General features: G+C 40.0%; 1 protein-coding gene across 2 annotated transcripts in view; it reads left to right on the forward strand.

Moving 5' to 3' along the window:
- Window positions 1-19,140, forward strand: part of LOC133443767 (cGMP-inhibited 3',5'-cyclic phosphodiesterase 3A-like) — a 115,424-nt gene extending 96,284 nt beyond the window's left edge. The window contains exons 5-14 of one of the 2 annotated variants that reach the window (XM_061720972.1): window positions 1,736-1,809; window positions 2,002-2,150; window positions 2,265-2,402; window positions 4,094-4,205; window positions 4,404-4,517; window positions 5,133-5,332; window positions 6,460-6,663; window positions 11,516-11,677; window positions 15,991-16,249; window positions 17,800-19,140. In XM_061720972.1, coding sequence (XP_061576956.1) covers window positions 1,736-1,809; window positions 2,002-2,150; window positions 2,265-2,402; window positions 4,094-4,205; window positions 4,404-4,517; window positions 5,133-5,332; window positions 6,460-6,663; window positions 11,516-11,677; window positions 15,991-16,249; window positions 17,800-18,098 — 1,711 coding nt within the window. In that variant the 3' untranslated portion in view covers window positions 18,099-19,140. Of the gene's footprint in view, window positions 1-1,735; window positions 1,810-1,998; window positions 2,151-2,264; window positions 2,403-4,093; window positions 4,206-4,403; window positions 4,518-5,132; window positions 5,333-6,459; window positions 6,664-11,515; window positions 11,678-15,990; window positions 16,250-17,799 lie in introns of both variants that reach the window. The other variant, XM_061720971.1, reaches the window with a different exon arrangement.
- The last annotated feature ends 578 nt before the right edge of the window (window positions 19,141-19,718 follow it).

Here is a 19,718-nt window from a genome sequence, read left to right on the forward strand (position 1 = left end):
AAGGTCTTTTCTATATAGAGTTTTTTTTTCAAAGAATTCAAGCTCAACAAATTCTTATGCAGTAGATAAATGTTATTTCTAGCAGACCATGTTGAAGCATAAACATACTGGATTGTGTATTATGTTTTCATAATGTATATGTATTTCTCAAAGGGACAGTTAAATTACTGTAACCACAGTGCTTACCACCTTAACTGCACTGTTTTTTTTCTTTCTTTGATAAAGAGGAGTCACTTGATACCCGACTGACAGATTCCTCAAGTAAAAAATGACCAGCCTCCTTATTTACATTCTGTGCTTCAGGCTCAATGTCAGTAGTTGAGGTTATTCTGCAGCATTAGCAGAATTGCAAAGATGTCTGCCAGTTCTTCAACTTTCATTGAAACCAAACCTTTTAAACCAAACGCTGATGTCTGCCCAGACACCCCCCCACCCCCCGACAATAATATTCTAGCCGTTCACCCAGCATTAAACTATTTTATATTCCACACCTGCTAGGCATTAGACATAGCGGTGCAACATGGCCATGCTAACACAACAGAACAGCCTTTGTTAGGACCTGCGGACTATTATACTGGGTGTGTACAGCTCGAAAGTGTTCCAGAAACACTTTATCAGAAGGAGATAGACACAGTGCAGGCCTTTGTGCTCCCTGTGACACCATGCCCTAACGGCAGGCATTTCCTGCTCCAAGAAGGCAGGTTTTACAACATTTAGGGAGAGGTATTTTAATTGAAACCACCTGCAGCCTGACAGTGGTCTCAGTGGAGACACATGGAGAAGCGGTCGAGAGCAGATTGGGAGGCTCTCCGTAGTGTCACGCAGCTAATTATCTCCTTCCATAAAAGATGACATTAGCTGTTTGATTTATAAACGGGTCACAAAATTACTATTTTTTTTTCTTCTGTCTGTAAGATTGTGGCTTGCAGATCATGTTCCTGTGGCTGACAGTGCTCTGTCATAAATCTCAAAACAGGGTGGGGTTATTTTTCTAATGAGTCATTAGTTAACAAAGACAATCATTTCACATTTTGTTGTTGCTTATTTTCCACCATTGTTTTGTGTGAATGTGTGCGTGGTTTTGGACCGATAATGTGTATTTCTTGCAAAATCTGTACCATGTCTGTTGCACTGCACTGTAGGAATCCCATTAAGTATTTTTTTCTAGACCACTTTTGCAGACTGGTTAGTCATCAGAGACAGATTGAAAGCAAGGCATCATTCCCATTTCTTTGGCGCAGCTACAGACAGTGAGAAGCATGCGTTTTCTACCAACAAACATGCGTTTCCTACCAACAAACATGCCTTGGCCTCTTTTTGTTACTTCTCTACATTTCCTGTTGATTTTCTGCTCTGAATTGATTTCAAACTTGTAAAGGCTTGTCAGCATCTAATTCATAACATCGAGGTCATTAATATTTCATCCCATCCTCCAAAAAGCTTGATTTTTGTCAGCACAGACAATTTCTAAAAACACATTTGGATATAAATCTCAGGGCAGAGGATAATGTTGACTCATATAGCTCATGCGTCCCCCTAAAATGTAATAATTTATGTTGTGGGGACTCGCTTGTTATCCCAGAAACAGGAAGGAAGGTCCCCACAATGTGATTGTGTTAGTGGATTTATGTCACCACATCATAAGAAGTGTAACCATGCATAGTTGTACAGTATAATTAGGTAAATATACCCTCTTTTATGCAACTAACAGTAAAAAATCTCCCTTTTTTTCTAGCTGTGGGAGACCATACATCAAATTGGGTCATGGGGAAGGCTCGATAGACAAGGGAGACAGAATACCACGATCAGGTATGCGTCATCTCCAATCAAGATTGTACTTTGTTACATAAAGTCAAACATATTTCACTATATTCCCTCTTTACTAACCAGTACGTATTGTCAGAGAGTTCTGGAGTAAACTTTGAAGGAAAAATATATCTGCCAAGAGCCAAAGCCCTTTGGCCGCAGTCTAACATGTCCTTGACTTTCCCGAACTAGCAGAGGACCAAGTGGTTGCGTCCTCAGACTATGACAGCACCTACGAAGCTAACCACAGCGACAGCAGTGATGTAGCGCACACAGAGGTGGACACAGAGGAAGGGAAAAACCCCTCCCAGAATGTCATCCTCCATGCACTAATACCTTCTGAGGTACGTGGAAGCAAACCGACCCACTCACTCACGGCGCTGCTGTTCCAGCTTTAGATCCAACGCAATTAAGATGTTTTCTGTGCAGAAAATGTCTGTTATTTGTCATTTGCTCAGGACAAACCAATGTTGGCACCAGAGCCATTAATAATGGAGGGCTTGGAACCGTTGATGAGTCAACTAAACAGTTGGAACTTCCCCGTCTTCAACCTGATGGAGAAGACAAATGGGAAATGTGGACGGATCCTCAGTCAGGTGGGAACGTCCGAGAGCGGAGTGACTGACAGCTCAGTACAATCGTTAGTTGGATCATAATTTTGTCAAATGAGCAAATACTTTAAAAAAAAAACTTGCTGTATGAATTAATAAGGATAACATGTATATGACAATACATCATGGCTCAAGGTTCATTTCCAAAGTTGCTGCGATATTATGTTAAATACTTAAAGGAGCATGAGGCTCCTTTTAAGAAATGAGACTCATTAGCGCCACCCTTCGCCACGACGGCCGCCGGGGGTACTGCAGCCAACAGTGAAGCCGGCACGGGAGAACGGGGAGAACGTGCATGCAGCGTCATGTGACGTCACATCCACAGGACAGCGCGGGAAATTCGGCCCCACAATTGCAGCACATTTTGCAGCACACAGCCTGTTCAAGGAAACGGAGAGATACGTTAGAGGGCTCATTCTTTTTGGTTTGGAACGCTTCATCTGACATTATTACTAGAAAACTTAAAACGTATACAAATTTTTTTCATAAATCCTGCCTCAATCCTGCCTCATGCTCCTTTAAAAGAGCTTGAGGCAGGATTTCTGAAAAAAATGCGTATACGTTTTAAGTTTTCTAGTAATAATGTCAGATGAAGCGTTCCAAACCAAAAAGAATGAGCCCTGTAGTATATCTCTGCGTTGCCTTGAACAGGCTGTGTGCTGCAAAATGTGCTGCAATTCTGGGCCCGAATTTCCCGCGCTGTGCTGCGGATGTGACGTCTAAACGCTGCATGGGCGTTCTCCCGTGCCGACTTTGCTGTTGGCTGCAGTACCCCAGACGGTCGTTGTGGCGCTAATGAGTCTCATTTCTTATTCTTGCCTCAAGCTCCTTTAAATGTAATTTTAAAAAAAAGTTGTTTACAAATCGTTTTAGACAGAAAGCACACATTCATTTATTTTATTTTTCTTAAAATGTAGGTTTTTACAACTGTGTTGCATCACTTCTTTATGATCACATAATCATGAAGTGGACAAGTTGATTTTTCCTCCTATGAACGATCAATGTGGACAAGTATTTTAACAGACTGAAAATGCAGGTTCCCAGAGGCTCTGGCAGAAAATCACTGACAATGAAATTATAAAATCTATAACCACTGAAACAAAACCGAGGGCCATTTGTAATTTTCTATTATCTTAAATGCACGATAAAGTTTATCAAATTAACAATGAGTACCAGGACCTCCACACCTGCAGCATGATCTGCGGGCCGCGCTGCAGGCTCGGTGTAACAAACAGGATGATGCTGCAACTATGCAGAAGAATGTTAAAACATACGCAAAGAATGTGCAGTGCACATTCTTTTGTCAGATGAGACCACGAGGCATTTCATTTACCTCGAATGGAGTCCGGAGTGTTTCACTCTACATCACCAGCGGGTTATTTATCCCTGACAGTGAGTGATGTACAGAGGTGGCAGTGAAAGAATACAGGGCTGTGTTGGAGAGATGACATTTGATGACATTTGGCTTTAGAAATATTCACAAAGACATCAAAATACTGAATGACACTGACTGTCAGTCTCTAGAACCCAAAGCGTGCTGCCAAAAATCAAGAAAATAGTCACAATTTTGTCCTTAAATGTCATCTGATTAGTCTGTCATGTGGCTTGACTGCCTTTCTGTTTGCTTAAGCCTGGCAAGCTTCACAGATTCTGAAACTGTGGTCTTTCTGTTATAGGTATCTTACAGGCTTTTTGAAGATACTGGCCTGTTTGAGACCTTTAAGATCCCCGTAAAAGAATTCATGAACTACTTCCATGCCCTTGAGAACGGTTACAGAGACATACCATGTAAGCACTTCATTTTGCTTTCCTTTAATATCACCTGCTGTAATGTCACAGTGAAAGCAGCCTCTGGATGTAAATGTCATACACATTATATTGGTTGTGCAGCATGCTGCTGCCTTGTTCTCGGGAACATAAATAGCACAACAGTGCTCCCTGGTGGAAAGGACAAAACTGATGCAACCTTTTTCTCCTGTGACACAGATCACAACAGGATTCACGCCACAGATGTGCTTCATGCGGTCTGGTACCTCACCACGCAGCCTGTGGCTGGTCTGCCGAGCCTCATGGCTGATCACGGCTCCGCCAGTGACTCAGGTACCCCCCGCCGGCGCTTGCAGACACTTACGGCTCCCGTAGGGGGTGCTGGTGTGTATGACAAGCCCGTGACTCTTCAACCGTGTGCTTGAAGTGAATTCAAGTTAAGAGATGCTTTCAGAAAACCTGTTTTACATATTTTTCACATGTAATTAGAAATTCACAACATTAAACATTCTCTATATGTAAACCAAACTTTTTTATTTCGATTTTCCCGTTTGCCCGCAGCACCACTGTGGGCCATTTTATTGATGTTGGATCATACAACCTGTAGGAATATGTATTCTTATCGTCTTCAGAGTTTGTCTTATCTTATTCATGCTTTTGGCACTTGCATTCACGTACCAAAAGCTATTTGAAGTCTAGAACGGCATGAAATTGCTCGAGGATTAGAGTTCCCCCTCACCCATATTTCCATAACCTCATTTGTATGCCTTACCCATGCCTTTGATCCAAATATAAGGAGATTTGAATGTTCAAAAGCGTGTCTCTGTGTCTATGTGCTCTAAAGTGTGCTACTGGCACACGCACGCGTGATATTAAGGTATGTGTGTAGTATAAATTGTGCCACCCTGCTCTTAAACCTCCTCACTGTCTCTGCTCCCCCACGGCTAGACTCCGACAGTGGAATAACACACAGTCATATGGGCTTCCTGGTTTCAAAGACCTACACTGTGTCAGAGGACGGTTACGGCTGCCTGTCAGGCCTCATACCTGCTCTGGAGCTCATGGCTCTTTACGTGGCTGCAGCGATGCACGACTACGATCACCCAGGGAGGACAAACGCTTTCCTCGTGGCCACCAGTGCTCCACAGGTAACAACAATACAGCCTTTAACGAGCTGCTATTGATGACAGTTTTCTATGGAGCCAAATCAAGGCCAAAAGTTTTGCTAATTTGAAAATAAAATTTGAACCTGAAAATTATTTTTTTCAGTTTCAATTTTATTTTTTTCAGTATCAGATCTTTTTTTCAGTTTCAAATCTTTTTATTTCGGTTTCACGTCTTTTTTTTCAGTTTCACATCTTTTTTTTCAGTTTCACTTCTTTTGGCCACGATCTGGCGTGGGGGGCGTGGCATCAACTGAGAGGGGCGTGGCATCAACTGAGAGGGGCGTGGCATCATGAGTGACAGCAGAACAGAGAAGGCGGGGGACGTTCCTCAGTCATGTTGCCTTCAGGAAACGTAGGTTGCAGAAGCTATAAGTAGAAGTATGATTCAACACGGTATATACACCATATTCACGTGATTGGCAGTGGAAAAAACTGATATTAGTGACACATTTCTGTTTAAAAAGCTGTTTTAAACCGTACTTGGTAGTATGTGGAAGTGGGAAATGTCAAACTTTAAAGTGTGGCTGTTGAACTGTACAGTCTGGCATACTTTATTGCTTTTATACTGCGATTGGTGCCAAATACGGTCTAAAACAGCTTTTTAAACAGAAATGTGTCACTAATATCAGTTTTTTCCACTGCCAATCACGTGAATATGGTGTATATACAGTGTTGAATCATACGTTCTACTGAAAACTTCTGCAACCTACGTTTTCTGAAGGCAACATGACTGAGGAACGTCCCCCGCCTTCTCTGTTCTGCTGTCACTCATGATGCCACGCCCCTCTCAGTTGATGCCACGCCCCCCACGCCAGATCGGGGCCAAAAGTCTGAACCTGAAAAAAAATTTTGAAACTGAAAAAAAGATTTGAAACTGAAATAAATAGATTTGAAACTGAAAAAAAGATCTGATACTGAAAAAAAATAAAATTGAAACTGTAAAAAACTATTTTCAGGTTCAAATTTTATTTTCAAATTAGCAAAACTTTTGGCCTTGATTTGGCTCCATACTATTGATGACAGTTTTCCACTATTATTGGCAGAGGATTGTTGGCTGGATTTAAGGACATATCTGTGTGTGTTCAATGAGAGCGTTTGTGTGCTTGCAGGCAGTGCTCTACAACGACCGTTCAGTCCTGGAAAACCACCACGCTGCCTCGGCCTGGAGCCTCTTCATGTCACAGCCGGAGTACAACTTCCTCGTCAACCTGGACCACGTGGAGTTCAAGCGTTTCCGTTTCCTGGTCATTGAGGCCATTCTGGCCACGGACCTAAAGAAGCACTTTGACTTCCTCGCCGAGTTCAATGCCAAGGTAATCTGAAAATGCAGTCGTTTATTGTTCTACATCAGAAATCGACGAGATTTGTTGCCATCGAAGCAGAAGAGTCATTGATGTTGTAGGTTTTTTTTTCCGACATCTTCGGAAGTTCTTTCCTCATTATTCCGCTCCTTTTGTAACAAAGATAAACTTGACTGAAAGGAAACTGTCCAGTGGTTTTTCTAGGAACTCTTCTGTTTGAACAAAGCATTGCAGGCCTTTGAATGAGTTCATTTTAAGTCAAAAACACAAAGCCACCTGTAACATTTCAAGAACTCATTGAAGTTTTTCTGTAGTGAATGTTTGTACAGCAGTGTTTCTCCGTGGCCTGTCAGCGCTGAGCTCACCAGCTTGGCAGCAAAAGTAGCGTCAGTTTCTCCCGCAGCACCCTGCCCTGCTCTTCCTGAAAGTTATCTTTCTGTTTCTCATTAAGTTTTTATCCTTTCAGCTTCCAGAGCCTCTCCAGATCTGAATTAGGCATATGGGATCAGTATACAATCCTTCCTGGGGAAAGAGAAAAAAAATAAAGCTAAACACTGCTGATGTCAGCTTTTTTTGTATCTGAAAACATTGATACCTAAAAGATTTTATCCAAATTATTTTGTGGATTCCATCCTCAGAACATAACATTGTTGCTGTGAATCGCAGATTTAATGTAGACCGACAACCTCAGGCCTGTGTGAAATGTGAGTGAAAACAGATGGTCTACAAATGTCAGAAGCCCATTTATCACAATGAAAAAAAAACATGTCCAATGTGCAAAATGTGTATGTTTTTAACTGGATGGAACCAACACATGTCAGAAAAGTTGAGGCATGAGCAGCAAAAGGCTGTGAACTATTAAAAAGGATAATCTTGCATCTAATTGGGTTCACTGGCAACAGGTCAGTGGTACGATTAAGTATGAAAGCATCTGAAGGAGACATTTTAGTGTCTGAAAGTCTTACAGGTTCTCAGAAGTAAAAAATGAGCTTAGGTTCATAAGTTTGCAAAAAATTAATTAATTAAGAATAATGTTGCTCAATGTAAACTGAAGACTTTGAAAATCACCTACGGTACACAAGAACAAATGTGTGCAAGAATCTGGAGAAATCTCTGTGTGCATGGGACGAGGCCGATAACTGATCTTGGATCTTTGAGCCCTAAGGAACCGCTGCATTAACAACAGGCCCAATTCTGTTAAGGAAATCAATGCATGAGCTGGGGAACACTTCCAGGAATCCGTGTCTGACAACCTTAAGATCTTCTAGGTTCTGTTGTAAATAAAATAGTGATTCATGGTTTTGCTCATCAATGCATTCTGTTTTTATTTACATTTGATGAAAATGTTCCAATGTTTTTGGAGTTGGGATGTAAAACCAGAGCAGCACATCAGTGGCTTCACGCCTTCATGATGTGGAGCCGTCACTCGCTTTGTTCACCAAACATTTATCATAGTAAAAAAATCCAAACTTGTCTATTTGAAGTCAGATATCTAGAGAGACTGTTGATCAAAATAAGAAACAATGTCATAGTTAACATATCGCACCTGAAGCTTTCTAACCAGAGATCCTGGATGCACTCCTTAAAAACATGATTTTACCTTCATCGTCTGGTGTCAAAGCACTGCACAGTTCTACTGGATGTAAACTGAAGAGAGGCATTAAGGAAACAAAGGACTACTAGATGAAAGAAAGAGAAATTGAGGCTCTTAGATCAGGTGGAGGGCCCCGTAAGTTATGGCTTAAAGTAAGCAGTCATCTTGCCAGCCCTTAAAAACAGTGCCAATCTGAGAGGCTGAGTGACTACAGACCAAGTTCTACTTCACATCAAGGTTATTCTCCTACCCTCTTTCAACCCACATCAGTTCTACAGCCAAAACATCAAGCCTACAGATCCAGTTGGTCAGCCAAGGATGTCATGCCCTTCAAAGTACTGCACTGAGCCACTTGGAACATTAAAAGAGCTACATGAAGATGTTTTTCATTGATTTCAGCCCAGCCTTTAGTACAATTACTCTGACATTTCGGTGGACAAACTTGACAAACTCACTCCCACATATCCTTCTCCATCACTCTAAACACTGGCACCCCACTTCAATTTTTTTTTTCAGTATCAGATCTTTTTTTCAGTTTCAGAACTTTTTATTTCAGTTTCAAATCTTTTTTTCAGTTTCAGATCTTTTTTTTCAGTTTCACTTCTTTTTTTTCAGTTTCAAATCTCTTTTTTTCAGTTTGGTCGTATGTGGAAGTGGGAAATGTCAAACTTTAAAGTGTGGCTGTCTAACTGTACAGTCTGGCATAGTTTATTGCTTTTATACTGCGATTGGTGCCAAGTACGGTCTAAAAAAGCTTTTTAAACAGAAATGTGTCACTAATATCAGTTTTTTCCACTGCCAATCACGTGAATATAGTGTACAGTGTTGAATCATACTTCTACTGATAACTTCGGCAACCTACGTTTCCTTAAAGGGGACCTATTATGAAAAACACGTTTTTTCTTGTTTTAACATATATAAAGTGGTCTCTCCTCACCCTGCCAGCACAGGGGAGACAAAATACCATGAATTTCTGCTTATTTCTGATTAAAATCTGCGCCTATGGTGACGTCACCCGAGGCGCAGAGGTTCGGCCTCCGCTGCTGAAACCACGCCCACAACCAGCTCTCTCCGCCGGCTCGAGCGTCCGCCATTGTTTACAAGCGGTGGCTGTTTGAACAGCGAGGGAGAGTAGAAATGAGATTTTGCATCGACATTTACCCTCATAAAAGGATCAGTTCCCACAGCACGGACCCGGCAACTGCACACGAGTCAGCGGTAAGTTCCTTTTTTTTTTAATGTTATTTGTATGATCTTTGCATGGGCTAAGTATTTAGCCTAGCTCCGGAGCCCCGGCGCCGCATACGGAGCTGCGGGAGCTGCTCACGGACCGAACCGTCGAGGAGCCCCGGGCTCCGGAGCTCCGAACCCGGGGGCTCCGGGCTCGGGGCTCTATTAGTACCGTAATACATTTTTCTTCTGTGGTTTCAGATCTTTCAAGCACCTGGAGCTGTTCACATTCAGAAGACGTGCGGTCCTTCCTTGAGCCAGCAATAGTGCATACATTTTATTTATATATTTTAACAATAAAGTTGCCATTTGTGAAAATTCAGTGTTGTGATTTCTTTACAGTTAACATGATTCATTTGTCTTGTAACATAAGAAGTGAAATGATGAGGAATTGGAGTAAATAACCGTGGTGTACCTGTTTAGAATTAAATTCAATCTTCCTGTTTGAAGACGTGGTGACTAAAGGCTGATTTATGGTTCCGCGTTACACCAACGCAGAGCCTACGGCGTAGGTAGGCGTCGATTTAACGCAGAACCGGGGACACGCTTTGCTACGCAGCCGCTGCTCTTCCCCCCGGAGCGACGCTTTGTCTCCTCCCCTGCTACACGTCATTCAAGCAGCCAATCAGCGCAGAGCCTCATTATCAAAGCCCCCCCCGCCCTGAAAATGAATCACAGAAAAAGGCTTTAGAAGCGGAAAAAATAAAAACATGGCCCAGAGACTGAATTTCTGATTTATGTAGAAAAAACAAGCTTTAGATTGTTTTTAAGACATTCAAGGTCTGCTTAAAATATACATTAAATGCCATAATATGTCCCCTTTAAGGCAACATGACTGAGGAACGTCCCCTGCCTTCTCTGTTATGCTGTCACTCATGATGCCCCGCCCCTCTCAGTTGATGCCACGCCCCCTACGCCAGATCGTGGCCAAAAGTCTGAAACTGAAAAAAAAATTTGAAACTGAAAAAAAAAGATTTGAAACTGAAAAAAAAGATCTGAAACTGAAAAAAAAGATTTGAAACTGAAATAAAAAGTTCTGAAACTGAAAAAAGATCTGATACTGAAAAAAAAAATCTGAAACTGAAAAAAAGATTTGAAACTGAAAAAAAAAAGATTTGAAACTGAAAAAAAGAATTTTCAGGTTCAAATTTTATTTTCAAATTAGCAAAACTTTTGGCCTTGATTTGGCTCCATACAGTTCTATATTCTCTGTTCACAAACAACAGCAGACATGCTCTCTCCAATAACATGACTAAGTTCAGGGTAGCTGATGATGTAGACGTACAGATTGGTGTGGCGAACAACCTGGCACTGAATGCCACAAAAATGAGGGAAAGAAAACAGGGCATTAGGAGGTATGCAACATGAGCCCGGCAAGTCTGTTTCAATAAGAAAGGTGTGGAAATTGTGCAATTGTTTAAAAATCTGTGCACCTGAAGCCTTTATTGGACCTATCTTGGTCTGAGTAGTCAGAATAAACAGTGTTGAGAGGAAGATGTTGGTGGCATCACCCAGATGTCTTCACGCACTACAGTACAATAGGGTATGTGGGTTTCTATATTGCAGATGAAACAAAAAACGCAGAGACTAATAAAGTCATTGGTTGCCTCTGTGTCCAACTAGAACTCACCATGACATGTTACCTTTGCAGGGATACAGCCATTGAGGACCCTACTCACCCTGAACACTAGTTCTTTGAAGTTTTACCCCCTTGAAGACATTAAAGGACTTCCAAAACACATGGCACCACTCAGGGACAGTTTTTCCTTCCACAGTTATGTTCTTATTACATATACAATAAATTAGTTTATCACTGCCAAGCTTCTATTTTTCCTCTACGCTCTGGCCCAAGAGTGGGGTATTTTTAAATATACAGTATGTATTTAAGTTGTGTCCTTTTGTCTATGTAACTGTAATGGCCTGTCAGGTTTTTTTTTACAGTGAATCAACACACCACTTGAGTTGCTAATATAAAAATCCATTGTGGGTTACTTTTAAAATGACAATAAGCGCTTCTAATTCTGATTGTTGATCCTGCAGGTGGGAGATGATCCATCAACAGGCATCGACTGGTCCAACGAGAATGACAGGTTGCTGGTCTGCCAGATGTGCATTAAACTGGCCGACATCAATGGGCCTCTGAAGTGCAAGGAGCTACATCTGCAGTGGACGGAGGGAATCGTCAATGAGTTCTACGAACAGGTGTGTGAAATGCTTCGGCAGGATGCTGTAAGATTAGGGCTGGGGATCGATTCAAATGTCAAGAATCGATTCGATTCCGATTCTTAAGATTCAGAATCAATTACCGAGATTTTATTCGATCCGATTTGATTCGATTCCGATATTGATTTGTGTTAGTGTTATTAAAACTGTTTTTTGAGCTGTTGCATGAATTATATGACTGTAGTTACAGTATGTAAAATATTACTACTAGTATTATATTGAGATTCAACAGCAAGTATTGGCAGCTTATGATGCTGTAAGGACCAATCAGCTCCCAGAATGCTGATAGAACTGCTTTCAGAAACATCATGTGGGTCAGAATTATCAAACAGATCCAGGGAGGAAACAGAGACGGATGAAATCGGTTTTATTTTTTCCCACATTCCGTTTTTATTTGTTCCATTTTCGGTCTATTTTGGTTTTTAATTTTTGAGCATTTGGTTTTTAGCATTTTTTGCAACTGTAACCCCAAGACAGTATATAAAGTAATGAAATATAGACAATTTATGCAATTATAACCTAACACTTTAATGTTTTCATACCTTTAAACATATTTAAAGGCAAAAATATGGCACCAGTTATTCTCGTGTCCAACAAAACATTCCTTTTTTGGGGATGAACAAAAAAATAACCAAAAGTTGTAATATAATGATGAAAAAAAAATACATAAATAAATAAAATAAAAAACAAAAACAAAAAAAAAAATCGATGTTTAGACATATGAATCGATTTTTAGGAATTAATATGAGAATCGATTTAGAATTGGGAAATCGATTTTTTCAACACAGGCCTATGTAAGATGTAATTCCTCTATTGGTTTTTACCATTTTGCCTCAAAATCCCAGGACAAGTTAAGATTCTGAAATGCCCAAGACACACACAGAGACTCTTTTCCTTCACATGTGATTGATTTTACTCGCTACAATTAATTGTTATCTAGTGCCGCTGATCTCTGACAGACTCTGATAGAGGGGAGTGACCCTGCATCAGTGGAGGATATGTAGGCCATTGTAGGTTCAATCCAATACATGTCAAAGTGGCCAAAACAATGAACCCCCACACTGCATTTACGGTTCAAAGACAAAGGGACCTGCTGATGTGTGAGGAGTAATCATCCTTAAATGGCAAGATGTTTCTTAGCTCTGCGGTGCAATCTCCCTTTCTGCTGTTAGGATGATCATTCATATTTGTTATCTGGATGAGTTTGTTGTCACTGTTAAACCATTACGCATCCTATAATTGTGGCCTAGTTTCTCTGTACAGTGCTGTAGTATCTAACGTAATTATACCCTTTGTCTAATTTCGCCATCAGTGATCTTTGTTATAATACTTCTGCTGGCACTGAATGGCCACTGTGTTCTGCTAATTGCCTCTGGTTCATGCAGAGAAATGCCACTCATGTGACCTGGTTGTTCGACATGGTGGCACAGCCTGCTTGGTGCAAACCTCTTTGAGGACTATTAAAGCAATCAAACACTATAGGGACACAGCAGGATAAACTCTGCTCATACATAAGAGTTTAATGGTGTGAATATTCCAGCGTCAGGAGCTACTGAATCTTTATGAGTTTGACAATGCTTATGTAATACGTTTAACAAGCAGACAAAAAATAATAATGATAAAAGGCTATACCAGGGGTCGGCAACCCAAAATGTTGAAAGAGCCATATTGGACCAAAAACACAAAAAACGAATATGTCTGGAGCCGCAAAAAATGAAAAGTCTTGTATCAGCCTTAGAATGAAGGCAACACATGCTGCATGTTTCTATATTAGTTATAACTGGGGGAAGATTTTTTTTTTCATTATGCACTTCGAGTAAAAGTCGAAATGTCGAGAAAAAAGTCGAAATGTTGAGAAAAAAGTTGAAATGTTGAGAAAAAAGTCAAAATTTTGTGAATAAAGTCGAAATGTTGAGAAAAAAGTCGAAATGTTGAGAAAAAAGTCGAAATGTTGAGAAAAAAGTCAAAATGTTGAGAAAAAATTTGAAATCTCGAGAAAAAAGTCGAAATGTTGAGAAAAAATTTGAAATGTCGAGAAAAAAGTTGAAATGTCGAGAAAAAAGTTGAAATGTCGAAAAAAAAGTCGAAATGTCGAGATTAAAAAGGAAAGGAAAAAGGAAGAAAAAATAGGAAAAAAGAGAAAAAAGGGGAAAAAAAGAAAAAAGGAAAAAAAAAGAGGGAAAAAATTAAAAAAAAGTTCAAACATTTTTGAAAAAGCTCCAGGGGCCACTAGGGCGGCGCCAAAGAGCCGCATGCGGGTTGCCGACCCCTGGGCTATACATTTCCTGCCTCAAGGTGTTGTTAAACTTAACTCACAATAAGTTCAGCACAGTCCAAATGAATACAGTCTGATTCATCCCAATAATATTACAGTGTAGTCCAACTCCTTGTAATCCAGTTAATCCGGTTCCTTACAGGAAAAAGCCTAGCTAAGAAACCCAACCGATTACATCAAGTCTTCTTTTTAGTGCAATCACCTGTATGAGCAAGTGGTCACAGCAGTCTCTTAGCACAGTAAACAGCCCAAGAAGCCATAGTATCTTTAAAATAGAAATGACAATGCTCTGTTTGGTCTTCATCCAGAGCTCAGAAGTCCAGTCCAGTCACTGTCAAGCTGACTTTGGCTAATTACAGGGGAAGGACGGCTCTGTGACAGTTACAAGGCTTTATTAATTTAACTTAAAGCTAACAAGAGAAGGCTTGGATTTCAGAGCAAAATTGTTTAAAAAACACACCAAGAGCAGTAGCTTCTTGTTACAAATTAGCCACAATAACAAAACTTATAGAGGACAAAATACTCACTGTCAGTCACAGATTCTACTTTTCAATCTTGTTTTTCTTATGAGAAAAATAGGTGCATCTACATGGACACTGTCCATGTAGATAGAGAAGACGGCTCACCCACTCTTGCATATTGTTTCTAGCTAAAGAAAATCCTCTCTCTGCTGCTGGTAGTTAGAAAATCCAAGTAGCTTTTGTAAAGCTTCACTAAACAGGGAAGTCCCAGCTGAGGGGTCATCACAGCAGTAGGTTCCCTGTGAATATTAAGTATATTTTTAATATAATATGCTGTGTGGAGAAAAAAAGAAATTACGTTTTCCTCAACTATGGTGGAGGAGTTTCCTTCTCTGCTCAAAAACAAAGTCCAGTCTGGCTTTTTTCCCAGTCAGCTAATCCCCAATAAAAGGTGCAAAAACAAATTATTGCACAACCCCTCGGCAACAGTACTATTATCATTATTCTAAAATAGTTGTCAGGTAAAGGAACCCATGGTAAATCTTGTACCATCTCAAAACTTGTAACAGCTCCATATTTTTCATTATGTTCATAATATCTATCTTTTTCAACCCTGTGTTATAATGAAACGTGAAATGAGTACAAGAACTCTCGTCTCAACCAGAAATTTTGGAATGAATTCAGCTTCCTTTTCATTGCTGTTGTATATGATTGCTACTTGGTTAAGGTTGGGAAAATAGGATGCCTTTTCTGAAACAGTCACTGTCATATAATTTTTCATCAATATAATGTCTTTTTCTTATATTATTGGTTAAAAGTCCCACAGAACCACATGCTGCTGCGTGAATGGAAAGGTTTTTCTCTTGTGACAGATGTTTTCATAGTGATATCAAGCTGCTGGTTAAGGGTGTTGCCGTGGTGATGGGTCTCAGAATTCATCCTCCCTTTATTTTTTCATCTGTGTACTACTTAACTCTCTAGGAATTCAAACAAAATGCAGATCCCCATGAGATCTGATCTCATCACATCCTACTTTAGTATCTTGCCATCACCCAGGAGCAGAGATTTTGCGTGACATGATAACCAAGCTTGGTTACCATGGTAACCAGGAAACAGTGCCGTACCTGTCACAGAAATGACACACGCTGTGCTTTTATGGGGGGCTGTAAAATGACTCCCGTGGCCACTTTTGACTCAGCTAAGGTAGTTGCAGCTGTTGAATTTACAAAAGTTCTGGTAAGATTTATGTTAAGAGCCTCTGGTGGATTAAATGTCTAGAACGTGACTGATATGCTGTCTTAAATGAAAGGAAAGGTTCTCAAAAATGTTGCAAAAGCATGAGAAAATGAAGCGAATTTATTAAAATTCATATCTATCTTTAACATTTTGAGCAATTCAGTCCGAACAAAGGGTGTGACTTACTGTTCACATCATTCCTGCATTTTCAATCTGTCCTCATTACTTTTGGATTATTATGGGCTGTCAAAAATCAAATAGTTTTTTGGGATTCATTGAGTTTTTAGTAGGTTTATCTTAATGTCTCATGCTCTATGTAGGGCGATGAAGAGTCCAGCATGGGTCTTCCTGTCAGCCCCTTCATGGATCGAGCAGCACCACAGCTGGCCAAACTCCAGGAATCGTTCATCACACACATCGTCGGGCCGCTCTGTAACTCCTACGACTCGGCCGGCCTGATACCCGGACGATGGGTGGAGCCCAACCCGGAGGAAGATGAGCCTGAGATCATGGAGAATGAAGAGGAGGATGAAGAGGACACTGTAGAGGAAGATGCATCCACCAGCTCAGATGCATCACGTAAGCATTATCGTCTACAACAAAGCCACAGTAGAGAAACGGGCATAAACTGGAAAGGATCAGAATGTGGTTAGGAGTAACTGTGGATTTTTCATGAAATTGTTATTTCCACCTACAGTAGTCTTTCCTCGTGGATTCATTGATTCCTAATCCAGATGGATACAATCAAATCTATGCACAAATACAATTTTAGCATCATGAAGCTAAAACTGCATTGAAACTTCAATTAAACATGTGTTGTTCAACATTTGAACAAGGAAAAAATAGAAACTTTTTCAAAGCAAAGGCCATGACTTTAAGATGAAAAAGTGTTCAGGGAAATGGAAGGAAGAAGAAAAACTTTTCCAGATCCAAAGTTTAGTGAAACCCTGAAGATGAGGTGCATACAATTCTAGCATCACTTCAAGTGTGTTTTGCAGCTTTACTAACAAGCTCTGGGGCCATGTCTTTGTGTGCACACATTTTACTGGGACCCCTAGAGCTCTTTATCCATCAAAACTGTATTGGTGCACGTTTCATTACTTCACATATACAGTAGTCTCATATAGTTGATTTATAATGAAGGATTACTGAACACAAACTACATTACAAACTGAGTGCGTGTCCAAACTGCAACAGATCTACAGCTGATTAAAGATATTCTTTTTTTGAGGGTCGAATTGGAAAGAGTATTGGGGCTGTCAGACATAAACTGTAACAAAAGTTTTACATTTAATAAACAAATCTGAGCCTGCTTGACAGACAGATGGCCTGCACTTGTATAGCAGTAGATGCAGGTCCTTCCTGATCAATGTGCAGGACTGGAGCGCTGGTTTAATTAGACATGTTTTAACAACAAAGGAGCACAAGGGGAAGGTTGTGGAGCAAGCTCCGAACCAACCAACAAAGCAGTTTGCATAAAGAAAAGCATGTTATGTTATGTTATGTTATGAATCTTTATTTCGGCTTGTACAGAACAAGATGAAAAGGAAGAAAAAAAACAACATTTCTTTTGCCGAAAAGGTGTAGGCAGAAGCCGTAGCTTATAATGCCTACCCTTTTTTCTTATGATCAGCAAAAATATGAGACATTAGCTTTTACTCAGTGAAAACAAACAATACATAAAGAAGAAAAAAATAAGTAAGACAAAATATAAAATTGACATTTCACATCCTAGAATGTTTTTGATAGTATACTTTATAATTATAGTGTTTTATATTTATTTACAATATTTTCTTTAAACAATTTCTTAAACTTGACGATAGAGCGACACATTTTTAGGTTGTTATTACAACTATTCCAAATTTCTCTAGCCTTAACTGATGTACATCTCTTTTTAATATTAGTTCTTGCTGTCGTCATCTCATCATCAGCATCAAAAATAGTTTGACCCAGTAAAAGAAAGAAAACATCAAAGGCAGTAACAATAATTCATCTACAAAAAGAACAAAAGTTTACCATCAACAACGGTGATGGTGCAAGGAAAATACAAAAAAAGACAAAGGTAGACCGCACCAAAAACGGTTGTGAGTCTGTATGTCAGTTGTAATTCGAGCATTTTTGTTTTCCAGAGAAAGAATCCCAGAAGAGGAGGAAAGTATTTTGTCAGATCTCACAACATCTGCTGGACAACCATGAGATGTGGAAGAAGGTGATCGAGGAAGAAGGGCAGAATAAGAGTCCAGGATCAGAGTCTGTCCATTTAAACAATGTATCTGAACCAATTCTGGCTATTGATGAGGAAGAAGAGGAGTCTGGCAGCAGAGAGGAGCAGGTAAACGTGGAGAAACTGGAGGATCCAGGATTGCCCATGTCTCTTAGGGAAGACTCGAAACCTCCAGAGGAGCTTGAGGAGGGGGACCCGCAGTGAAACCACGCATGGGGAAACATGGCCTCAGTCAGGACAAGGATGTGAAGAAGTATTCCTAATTTTCTTATCCTATCAACTGACTCCTATTTCTGCCAGCACATCACTTAGACACAACACTGTAGATGTTTGGGAAATGCGTGCCTATACAGAGAAAAAAAAAAACAGGGTGGGAAATTTTGTGCTTTACACGTTTAATCTGATTATGCGATTTCACCAAACATTTAAATGGGGCTTTTCCTTATTGCAATAAAGGATCTTTCAGTGACTTTGGGATACAGACTCTTTTGCTACTGTCAAGAGAAGAAGAAAAAAGCAGTTGCACATGCTTCAACCTAACACGGTAATGCAGGACTGCATCAATTTGCTGCCAGTTTCTACATAATTATTTTCTGAAAGACGTTGAAATATAGACATAACAATTACTTGTACTTGTGGTTCAGTTTTAGATTGTTTTGGTTTGTTTTTTTTTCTGGTCTGAACTGGGCCACAGTCTTTTTTTTTTCTATAAGTGGATTACAAAGGGAGTGAATTAATTAAGGAATCATCTTCTTCCTTTCATGTTAAATATTTATCCCTCACTCATTGGCTTTAGCATACAAAAATCAATATTTATCCAAATTATATGTAACATTTGTTGCCAAATGAAGTACTTAATGCCATCATTTGAGGCCATTTTGGAGAAAAAAGGCACTTGAGGTTCCTCACACTTTGTTTGTGTGTCCATATGTGTGTTCCTTTTTCATTTGTGTTTTCAGTGTGCTCTTATCCGCATTTCCACAGCGGTCGACAGAGGTGAAATCTGCAGATGATCTCAATTACAAATAACAGGAAACATGACACTGAATATTATCGTCACCAGACCTACACTTGCAAGCTACAGCCAGAAAATCTAAGAGCAGGATTGTTCATCAATAATTACATCTAGAGAGTCATACTTGTAGCCTGTTTGGACAAAATAGTTGAAAATGTTTTTCCGATTATGGCATTTCTTCAAAAGCTCCTCGATTTGTGTGTTACAATGCAAGGAGTAAATCTAGCTAATGATATTGGCCGGGTTTCCCAGATCAGTTAAGTAGTTCTTAACAGCGAAAGACTTCTTTCAAACCTTCTTAAGGAGCCTGTGAAAGAAAATCGCGTTTCCCAGAGTCGCTCTTAGCTTAAGTATCTCTTTCATTAAGAAGGAAATGAAAGATGCTGCTGACCCAGTCTTTCCAACCATCTTAGTGAACAAAGACTCACAGATCCAGCCGCGTCAGGCAAATCAATATCACACCAAGCAATGAGATATTAAAACAATGCACCCCGCACAAATTTTGATTTATTTTATACTTTAGATTTATATTGTTTAGCATTTATTGGTGACAGCAAAGGGGGGAAAAAAGAAAAATAAGGAATAACAAGTGTGTTCCTGTATATGCTTTATGCATTACGCACAAATAAAACGATCATCATGAATATCATGTATTTGATAATTTGGCTGCTATACAGCATGTTCTCGCTGCAAATCAACCGCGTCACCGTGCGCGAAGCAGAACTGTTTATATGAACGCATTCGTGCGTCAGCACTTCAATCCCCTGGACGTGCTGTCGGACCGGGCTGTCAGGCAGCCGGGACACCTG

This window comes from Cololabis saira, chromosome 5 (genome assembly GCF_033807715.1).
Source record: "Cololabis saira isolate AMF1-May2022 chromosome 5, fColSai1.1, whole genome shotgun sequence".
In the NCBI taxonomy this organism is placed as follows: Eukaryota; Metazoa; Chordata; class Actinopteri; order Beloniformes; family Belonidae; genus Cololabis; species Cololabis saira.